Source organism: Clarias gariepinus, chromosome 10 (assembly GCF_024256425.1).
Source record: "Clarias gariepinus isolate MV-2021 ecotype Netherlands chromosome 10, CGAR_prim_01v2, whole genome shotgun sequence".
NCBI classification, from domain to species: domain Eukaryota; kingdom Metazoa; phylum Chordata; class Actinopteri; order Siluriformes; family Clariidae; genus Clarias; species Clarias gariepinus.
In genome coordinates this window covers 34,895,158-34,906,049 of record NC_071109.1, presented here as the reverse complement: position 1 = coordinate 34,906,049, position 10,892 = coordinate 34,895,158, and the positions used below count along the sequence as shown (strand labels likewise).

Here is a 10,892-nt window from a genome sequence, read left to right as displayed (position 1 = left end):
ACATGTGTGCTACACACTCATTTATTTATACCCACTGTGGGTTTTGACTTCAACTCCATATCCAGCCTTCACCATCGATCGGTCTGTTTTTTAATTTTTAGAACGGCGAGTTATGTAACAGTTTCTCTATTTAATGATTTAAAGACAATCATTTCTACACATGTTCACTTGATTTGTTTGTAAATCCCCCCAGATTAAAGCTGTATGTAAACACATTGAGCTCATTATTTATTATGTCATTTTAACTCCAATACCGTGGGCTGGAATAACTTTCACTAGAACTAATGTTCAGGATCAAAGATAAGAGGAAGGAAACTACGTCATGATACAGCAGGAAGCTGAGTACTGAGAAAAACAAGAAAAAAACCCTTACACACACACACACACACACACACACACACACACACACACTCAGTGTATATATAGGATGGAGAGACTCTCACTCCTCCAGCATCCATCACTCGACTCGTCTCTCCTGGATCTGAAACTGTCATGAAAACCTGCTGTTCAAACACAACTAAAGTGAGGATCCCACTAAAGAACATTGTGACCTACTGGAGGACCAGCAGCAGCTGCCACCTACAGGCCATTGTGTGAGTCTCACCTGATTAATACAAATATAGTAATTAAATTTCATCTGCATTAGAGTCAAATAAAGCAGAATCAAATCCTAACCTTAGTGCTGACTCACGGAGACTAGAGATTTATACATGTTCATAAGATCTGCTCTCAGATTATCAGTGTCTTTTGTTCCTCTTTTTGTGTCACAGTTTTCAAACTCAAGACAAAGAAAAGAGAATCAAACACATCTGTGTGGATCCTACAGCTCCTTGGGTCGGCAGTCACATGAGAAGACTGGATCTGTCTAAAAACACTCAACTTTAAAAGAAAATCTCTAATACACAATTTAACTATATTTTGTAATGATGTTTTTAACATAAAATATGCATTTTGTAATTAATTATTTATATAATTGACATAATCTCACCTCTAAATCTCAGTGTGACAGCGCCACCTGGTGTTTTTAAGAGTGTGTCGGTTCTGACTTCATTTTTGTGAAAAAAATGTCGTTCAGTATTGATGATGAAATGAAGTAATATTACCCACATGTACCATGTCACTGACTTTAATAAACACACACACTCTACAGTATTTCTAATGGTTTCCTGAGACGCACTGCTTTATTTGTTTTAAAATTGTGATCATTACAGTTAGGACATTTGAGACATTATTACATGTTTTTAAATCACATATACGCTAATTACAAGCCAAAACACAGATTATTTTATTTTTATTAATATTTTTTTACCTAACCTCCATTAACATCTAAGTGATGCATTTTATCTGTGAAAGTTACAGATACAGATTCTTTAAATTAAAATTTGTTAGTGAATAGTACAACATGTGAAGACTTTGCTTAGAAGTGATGTTCAGGAGGAAGAGAAGAGGAAGGATGTTACACTGCACTGTAAAGTCTAAAAATCTCCCTCTCACGTGATCCTGGTCTGTCTGAACTCAGGACTCAAACTCAATACAATCACAGGAAACCTTTATGGTGTAACTTCAGTCAAAGTTGACTTCATCAGTAATGAGCTGGTGTGGGTGTAATTATTTTAGTGCGGACTTCACATTCTCATGTCTGATATTCAACATTACAGAACGTAACTGCAGCAGAGTTTATCTTTCAACTTGTTCATGTTTCTTCTTTACTGTTTTTCTAAACTTGTCACCTGAGGACTTTGACACTTTCCTTATCGGTTTATGTTTATTTGACTATTTAATGAGCATCAGTACACTATCACACTCAACACATTTACATTTAGGCATTTGGCGAATGCTCTTATCCAGAGCGACTTACATTTTTATCTAATTACACATCTTAAGGGCCACGCTCAAGGGCCCAACAGTGACAACTTGGTTGTGGGGTTTGAACCCGGGATCTTCCAAACCGTAATCCAATGCCTTAACCACTGAGCTACCACTGGCCCGGATAATATACTGTACTAGCCTTAGTAGCGTTAGTAATGGTTAAAGTTATATAGAAATAGTTAAAAAGTTAAATCTAATAATAATCTGCTGATTTAATGTAATCAGTGATGTTATTATTATTATTATTATGATTATTATTTGAGGTTGAAGCCCACGTCCATGTCTGTGTGTCTCTCTGTACAGCAGAACTCTCTGTCTAACTTATTAATACAAAGAAATCCCATTCTGTAAGGTTGAGTATCTTACGCCTTGTTTACACTAAGTTGTCCTTCTTTGGTGCTCAGACAAATACACTCCCTGTTCGGTAATCGGAGAGTGAATCACAGATGAGAAATGGAAAAAGTAGATCAAAGGATAAAGATGAAGTTTTGTCTTAAAACCACTCCAGCGTGTTAAAATTCACTTATACCACTTCAGCGCTGTTATTTCAGCCAAAGTGAAAATATGAACTAATCCCAGTAAAAATATTCACTTTATCTTTTCTAATTAATATCTATTGGTGCAGGTGTTTGTTTACATTGTTAACTTAGTTAGTAACTTAGTAACCAGCGTGGAGATCTATTCAATGATGGAAACTTTAAACTACTTTTGTAAGTTGCTCTAGATAAGGGTGTAAGGGTGTATGGGTGTATGGGTGTAAGGGTGTATGGGTGTATAGGTGTATGGGTGTATAGGTTTATGGGTGTATGGGTGTATGGATGTGTGGGTGTAAGGGTGTATGGGTGTAAGGGTGTATGGGTGTATGGGTGTAAGGGTGTATGGATGTGTGGGTGTAAGGGTGTAAGGGTGTATGGGTGTAAGGGTGTCCGCCAAACACCTAAATGTAAATGCAAATTTTTATTCTCCTCACCTCTTGGCTACATAATACACATAAGAATTTACATCTACTTTTACCCCTGTTTATTACACTAACTGTTGGTCACCAGCTTCACCAGTTGAGGTTAATTAGTTCTGCTAGACGAGTGGAGGATGTGTGTGGAGCAAAATAACTTTTTAAATTAGCGAACAAATCTGTCCGTCATCATATAATAAATGATGTTTTATAAAAGAACTGTTGTATAAAAGCAATATCACACTTGAGGTCATGCTGTTGTACCTTAGGTATAATACTGATCAATTACTCAACCATCTTTTTCCATATTTTTAGTGTACCAGGTTAAAGACTGGACTCGTACAAGTCAGGGGTACAGTAGCTCAGTGGTTAAGGCATTGAACTACGGTTCGAAACATTCCAGGTTCAAATCCACAGCCACCAAGTTTCCACTTGATCGCGGCCCTTAACCCTCAACTGCTCAGATATGTAATGAAATAAAAATGTAAGTCACTCTGGATAAGAGCGTCTGCCAAATGCCTAAATGTAACACTAGATTTCTATTGCATGCTGTGTGGGTTCTAGAGCCCATTTGTCACGGGTCAGCAGTTTAGACATTATTCCCCAATTTCATTGTTAACACACCTGTATCCAGGCTAATGATGACGTAGATGCATTTGAAAGAATGCTGATCTCGATTTGGGTCATGCTCTCACTGTGGAATTTCTGCTTTTGACCCCAGTTTCCGTTCCGTCTCTGCTCTTATCCTGGACTTACTGGATCTCTAATCAAGGCTTTGTTTTAAAACACAATACAGGACATTAACCCAGGCACTTCCGCTCTGCTTACCGCTTTTGAGCTGAACCTAGAGACATTGTCTTTGCTACCTGGAATAACTTTGTCTGGCTGTATGTCTGGAGCTGCCTGCTTTATCTCACCTCGAAATCTCTAAACTCTGCTAATGGACATGATCTGCCAGTGGACCTATATTACATTAAGCAGACCCTTTCCTAGAGCGACTTACACTTTTCTCTTATTTTACATCTGATCAGTTTAGGGTTAAGGGCCTCGAACAGGGACAACTTGGTGGTTGTGGGATTTGAACCTGGGACCTTCTGAGCCGTAGTATCGAACTGAATTATACAAACTGCATTATTAAATACACATTTTCTCTTAAACCCTAGGTAATCATGTCAATCAGCTCTGCTCCATCCCAAACCTGACCTTTAATTAAACCTCACTCTGTGTCTCCTATTGAGTCCTGCTTGTGGCCCGTCCTATACCCAGCATTCAGTCACATCCCCCATACCCAGCATTCAGTCACCATCAGGTCACATGGAAGCAGCAGGGATCTTAAACATGACTTTAACAGCAAAACCATGAATCTCAGTGTTAGATGGGGTTTAAACACAGAAAACTTAACTAATATTTTTACAAAATACTGTTTTTATATAGGAATGCAATAAATTATTTACTGATCTAATGCAGTATTTATATCTCTGAGCATCAGTGTGACGGCGCCACCTGGTGTTTGAGTTCTGTTCTGTTCTGTCTATATGTTTCTAATTAATGATTCCGCTCTGGTTTAATTATACCACATTTTTGACGATTGAGTTCCGGCTTTTGGAGGTAAAGTCTCATGATGGTTCTTTTCAGCTGGGAAGGTTCAATTAAACAGAATTGAAAATGATCTGCCAGGAGGATCAAAAGAAAACAACTCAAATCCAGGTAATCAAAGTTTATCCAGCTTTAATGGAGATCATACAAAATACAGATGACTCAGTGAGAAAACGACGTATCAGAGGAGCTACACAATGTTTAATGTCGTGGCTGATCGGTGTACATCCTCATATGTTTAAGCACAATGTATCCCTCTCTAAATGTGTTATTTATTTTAATATATTAATTTCTCTGCATGTTTTTATGTTCTAATAATTGTGGAGTTCACTGTAATTAACCTTCTCAGTATTATTCACTTGTTTCAGTGTGTCACTGGTGTCTCCTCCTTCTTCAGGTTTGTATGTTACATGTGAAACTGTTCAGCTGAGTTTTTCACTCAACAGAAACACATGTACAGTAGACATGAAAAACAATCCTACTCTAATGATGGTGCATATTTATTATACAGTACTCCTAAATGTCATGCCCTTGTGTACTGCACACCTCTATAGAACCTCGATCACTCACTCACACTCACTCATGGTCTATATCACTTTATCCTTTATATACTTTATATTCAGGGTCGCGTGGGTCTGGAGCCTATCCCAAGAGACTTAGGGCAGGGTACACCATGGAGATCACAGATAACACACACACACACACACACACACACACACACACACACACACACACACACATTCATTTACACACTATGGGCAATTTGGGAACACCAGTTAACCTAATCGGCATGTCTATGGACTGTGGGAGGAAACCGGAGTACCCAGAGGAAACCTACCCAACTCCATACACACAGAGACGGGAACCAAACCTAGCTGGGAATTGAACCCAGACCCTGGAGGTGCAAAGCGACAGTACCAACCACTAACCCTTCTATAAAAGCTCCTTTAGGAGGTTTATAGTATATTATATATACAGTACGTTTGTAAACAATTTTATGTACAAATACATGAAATTGTCTAAACACACTTTATGGCTCAACATACAACATAAGCTTTCAGTTAAAGATAAATTTATATATAATATCCAATCTAATATCTATAAAAGAAATGTATAATGATATCACACTTCAGTTTATACTTCACACTATCATATTTTGGTGTATTAAATCTCTTATTAGTTGTTGTTGTTGTACGTAGTAAAGTATTTTAAATTAGGATCTGAGAAATGCATGTTTATCTATTTTGAATCTATTTGACAAAATAATAAAAATCACATCATCATTTTACAACTAATTCTGCAAACAGAAAAGATTCTGCTTGGAACAAACATTCAGGGAAAAGAAAAAAAGAAAAGGAAGCAAATTATACTGCAACAGGAAACTCAGTACTGAGAAACAGAAGGAAAATCTCCCCAACACACACACACACACACACACACACACACACACACACACACACACACACTCAGTGTATATATAGGATGGAGAGACTCTCACTCCTCCAGCATCCATCACTCGACTCGTCTCTCCTGGATCTGGAACTCTCACTCCGCTCCGTCTCTGTGTGAAATCAGACGTTCTGCTAGAATGAGGAACCTGACGGCTCTGCTGCTTCTGCTGTCGCTCAGCTCTCTGTATCTGGTGTCTAGTGGTGAGTCTTACATCACTCTGTAGTGAACACATTTATAGTGTAGCTAATAGTTTGATTTATGATAATAATAATAATAGTTTTTTTCTTTAATCAGCTACTTCTAGTACTGACGTCATGAAAACCTGCTGTTCAAACACAACTAAAGTGAGGATCCCACTAAAGAACATTGTGACCTACTGGAGGACCAGCAGCAGCTGCCACCTACAGGCCATTGTGTGAGTCTCACCTGCTAGATAGAATTATAGTATTTTCTTAACATTTAAAACTAATGAAGCAGAATTAAAACAGAGTTTGGTGTTGACCCGTGTAGCCCACGGATTCACACTGTATATTTATAACGTCTGCTCTTAGATTATTCTCTATTTATCCAGCATCCCTGTGTCTCTCTGTTTGTGTTACAGTTTTCAGATGCTAAATAAGGTACAGAACACCACTCGTACAGTCTGTGTGGATCCTACAGCCGTTTGGGTCGACAGTCACATGAGGAAAGTGGATCTTAAGAACAAAGTTGGTGTAACAGCAAAACTCTGAGTCTCAGCGTTACACGGGATTACAACACTGAAGACTAACTTAATATTTTGGCAACATTTTGTAATTACTGTTTCTGTTTATTTTAAAATATAAAAATATGCATTTTGTAACTATTTATGTATAGAACTGACATTCTCAGCCGAGTCTCAGTGTGACAGCATCACATGCTTCTTGAAAGACTCTGTTCTCTCTTCAGGTTTGTTTTCAATAAATGATTCAGTAAAATAAAATGAAGTGGTGTTGCACATAAGTAACATGTAACTGTCTCTAATAAATACACACACTGTACAGTATTTCTTTTGGTTTCCTGAAAGTTATTGATTTATCTTTTTTCATAATTGTGATTAATGAAATAATTACAGTCAGGCCTCATGAGGAGAGCATTACAGTATTAATTAAACTTAAAGTATTTATTAATTAAACATTAGTTGTTGGAAAAATAATGTGTAAGTCTGGTCTTAACTTTAATTAATATGCTTAAGACTTTTCTTTTCTGTTGTGTGTGTAAATATTTACACATTCAGTCAAGTTTTTTATAAATATTTATTGCCAAAAATTAGTGAGAAAATGAGAACACCAATTAGTAAAAAGTAAATAATAAATAAATTGTTAGCAAATTGTCTATTATTATTATTATTATTATTATTATTATTATTATTATTAGCGGTACTTGTCTAAATGTTTCCAGGGTAAGATTATAACTGGTAATACTCCCTAAGTCTTAAAAGATGGTAACTTCATGCTCCATATTGAGATTTTATTATAATTATTATTTAATTTTTAAGCTTAAAAAGTTCATACACTTATCAGACACAATTTATAAGGTTCTTGTAAGGTATTATAATATGATCAGAAGGTTTCTACACCCATAAATCAAGCTCCACACGGGGTTGTTGACCCTGACTCCTCATGTGGTAACACGTCCTATACTCTGTATCCAGACGAATATACAACACTCGTCTGCTGGAACCCTTTTCTTTAACCTAAACATGCAAATGTGTTTTTCTATCGTCTGTCTGTCTCCACGTCTCTCTATGACTAACATATTAATGGTTTTGGTTCTTTTGATGTACATGATGCAGGACACCTGGACAAAACCTAAATGTGTCTCTTTGCTGATAATAAACGGAGATCGTTAGACATCATGCGTGCATGTGCGGTCATCCGTCTCTCACGGTTGTTCGGGACCCAACCGGTAAATGTGTCGAAGTGTGACACACAAAACACAACAAGCCTTAATTCTTTTTATTTCATGTTAAAATCTGACAGATTGGACACTTTTCTTCTTATACTCAACAGTTTCAAATTTACTAAAAATAGTAAAAATGCAGGAAAGTTGAAAAGGCGAAACAAGAGCCTGGAGTGGATTCACACAGTTGCATCACCCTAACATTAGGGGCGGGCTTACATACATTGGTTGGTGTGTACAGTACCCCATAGTGTGATTGACAGATCAAATGTTGGCCTACGCTTGAACACAACCACCTTACGAGACAAATGTTTCTCTGTATGTGACGTGGCAGAAGTACACAAACTCAGTAGTCAGGGAGAAGTTGCCTAAAAGTCTACTCCACTGCTACCAGTTTAAGGTGAAGTACCAGTTCAACTTTTTTAATCAATTTGAAGTACTAATTATTATGTGCTCTAAAATCTACTGTAGTTAAGGACAAGTACTCCACAAAGAATTTTAGTTTTTTCTGGATATCTATCTGACAGAGTAACTGATAAACAATATTTTTAAGTATTATAAAGACAACTGATTGGGTCGACAAGATGAGATGAATGTGTTGAGAAAGTAAAGAATCTATCTATCTGAGTATATGAATATATGTTTTACTTCTGTTCAATAATAAAACCATCAATATAATAAAACACCACCCTTGCTTGTACTTATTTGTATTTTTGTTTGTTCGTTTATGTTACTTGAATTTAAATCAAAGAAATGCATTTTCTTAATGATATAAATTTTATCAAATGAAAAATTCTTGGCAACCGATGGGAATATTGTAGATTGTACACAGAAGTGATGTTCAGTAGGAAGAGAAGAGGAAGGATGTTACACTGCACTGTAAAGTCTAAAAATCTCCCTCTCACGTGATCCTGGTCTGTCTGAACTCAGGACTCAAACTCAATACAATCACAGGAAACCTTTATGGTGTAACTTCAGTCAAAGTTGACTTCATCAGTAATGAGCTGGTGTGGGTGTAATTATTCAGATGCAAGTTCACAATCTCATGTCTGATATTAGATTCAAAGTTTCCTCGTCATCTTTCCACCAGGTGACTTTTAAGGTTTCTTTTGAAGATTTGGTAAGAATCAGTAAATTTTCCCAACTTTGTCAACTGAGAGTCAGAAGTAAACCAGAAGAGAGACGCGCTGTGCAAATGAGCAGAAAACTAATTGATTGCTATTTCTGGACAAAAACAACGTGATGGGAAAATCCCACTCAAGATTATTGTGACGTCCTGCAGACAGGCAACAGCTCCGCAATAAACGCCGTTGTGTGAGTATCACCTGCTTAGGATTTTAATTTCATCAGCAATGAAGGCAGAATTTAAACCAGAGATTAAACTCATGTAGACTGAAGATTTTCACAGATTTACAATATCTGCCCTATGATTATACTGTATTAGTCAGGCATCTCATTTTCAACTTTTTGTAGGTTAAATGTAACAACCGGCTTCTACAGTATGTATACAGTACGTGTTGTGTAGCTCTGAGGACCCAGTGGGCCTTAAAAACACCAGTTTAACAGCAAAACCATGAAGGAATTTAACTCTGAAAACCAACCGAACATTTTGATAAAATATTACTTTTTTAAAGTGCAATATATGGAATTATTTATTCTTTATTTAACTGACACTGCATTTTTATCTCTGAGCCTCAGTATGACAGCGCCCCCTGGTGTTGATTATAGTTTGTCTTTTCTGTCTTTATAATTAATGATTCAGTATTGTCTCATTGTTCCACACATTTGATGATTCAGGCTTTTGGGGTTTTTGATATTGGGGACGAACATAAACATTGTGACACATCGACACATTCCACATAAATCAGTGTATTTACAGGGAAATTTACATGTACAGCATTTAGCCCTTATCCAAAACAATTTCCATTTATCCTGTTACACATCACACATATGCTTTGTGACAATGTCAATAAATGTGCTACACAAATTACACTGAATTGTATAAACTCCTTTTTAATCCTTTTTTATACCCTGTTAAAAACAATAATCGCTATTCAAATTCAAATTTTATTTGTTACATTCACAGTCATACACAGTACAATATGCAGTGAAATGCTTAGACGCCTGCCTGTGACCCTAAAATAAAAGACTATGAATAGAACATAATTATGAAAAAAAAAAAACAGAAGGTAAATTTAACTAAGAAAGAATAAAATAAAATATAAAATAAAAATAAAATAACAGTACAAAATATACTTCTTCTTTGTCTTTCGGATGTTCCATTTCAGGGGTTGCCACAGCGAATCATCTGCCTCCATCTAATATAAGAAAAATAGGAAACAGCTGTACAATACAGATATAAAATTTATGGACATTGGTGTGGGAATTAAGTTGAATTTAAATTGAATATAAATGGAAATGTCACATATTTAACATGCAAATATGCTTGAAAGTAACATATTTAAAGTGACTTGTAATAGGGCTAATTGGGTAATTTAACTAGTGTCTATGAATGTGTACAGTAGTTGTGCAGTGGACACAAGTGTAAGTGAATGTCCAGAATGTCCACAGTAAGCGCAAAAACCATGTGTGTGGACGTGCAAAATAGATCAGTACTGTGTGGTGTACTGATAAAGAGACCGTATTGCCTGCGGGAAGAAGATCCTCCTCAGTCTCTCTGTGTTGGCCTTCAGGGAGCAGAATCGCTTTCCTGACCTCAACAGAGAGAACAGTCCATTGCTGGGGGGGCTGAGGTCCTTTACAACCTTCCTGGCCTTGGTCCAGCACCGCCTGCTGTAGATTAAGTGCAGGTCAGGGAGCTCAACCTCAAATTTAAATAAAAATTTATTTGTCACATACACAGTCATACACAGTACGATATGCAGTGAAATGCTTATACGACCACCAGTGACCCTAAAAAAAATAACTCATACGTAAAAAATTTGTATGGATAAAGAGAAATACTAAAGAAAATAAATTTAACTACAAAGCTCGATGCGGATGATGCGCTCAGCTGATCGCACCACCCTCTGTAGAGCTCGTCTGTCCTTCATGGTGCTGTTGCCGAACCAGGTCGTGATGTTTCCCGTCAGGATGCTCTCTA

At 36.8% G+C, this 10,892-nt stretch overlaps 1 protein-coding gene across 1 annotated transcript; it reads left to right on the top strand.

Annotated features, from left to right (window-relative positions):
- The first annotated feature begins 5,898 nt into the window (after window positions 1–5,898).
- On the top strand, window positions 5,899–6,880 carry LOC128532196 (regakine-1-like). The gene is made up of 3 exons (XM_053506429.1): window positions 5,899–6,069; window positions 6,164–6,284; window positions 6,471–6,880. The coding sequence occupies exons 1-3, from the start codon at window positions 6,006–6,008 to the stop codon at window positions 6,598–6,600; spliced, it is 315 nt and encodes a 104-aa protein (XP_053362404.1). The 5' UTR covers window positions 5,899–6,005; the 3' UTR covers window positions 6,601–6,880.
- The last annotated feature ends 4,012 nt before the right edge of the window (window positions 6,881–10,892 follow it).

What these genes read in the sequence shown, in the direction of transcription:
- LOC128532196 (XM_053506429.1), top strand. Translation starts at nt 6,006, where the DNA reads ATGAGGAACCTGACGGCTCTGCTGCTTCTGCTGTCGCTCAGCTCTCTG. An exon ending in TCTGTATCTGGTGTCTAGTG is followed by an intron (nt 6,070 to 6,163) that starts GTGAGTCTTACA and finishes TTCTTTAATCAG; the next exon opens with CTACTTCTAGTACTGACGTC. An exon ending in TGCCACCTACAGGCCATTGT is followed by an intron (nt 6,285 to 6,470) that starts GTGAGTCTCACC and finishes TTTGTGTTACAG; the next exon opens with TTTTCAGATGCTAAATAAGG.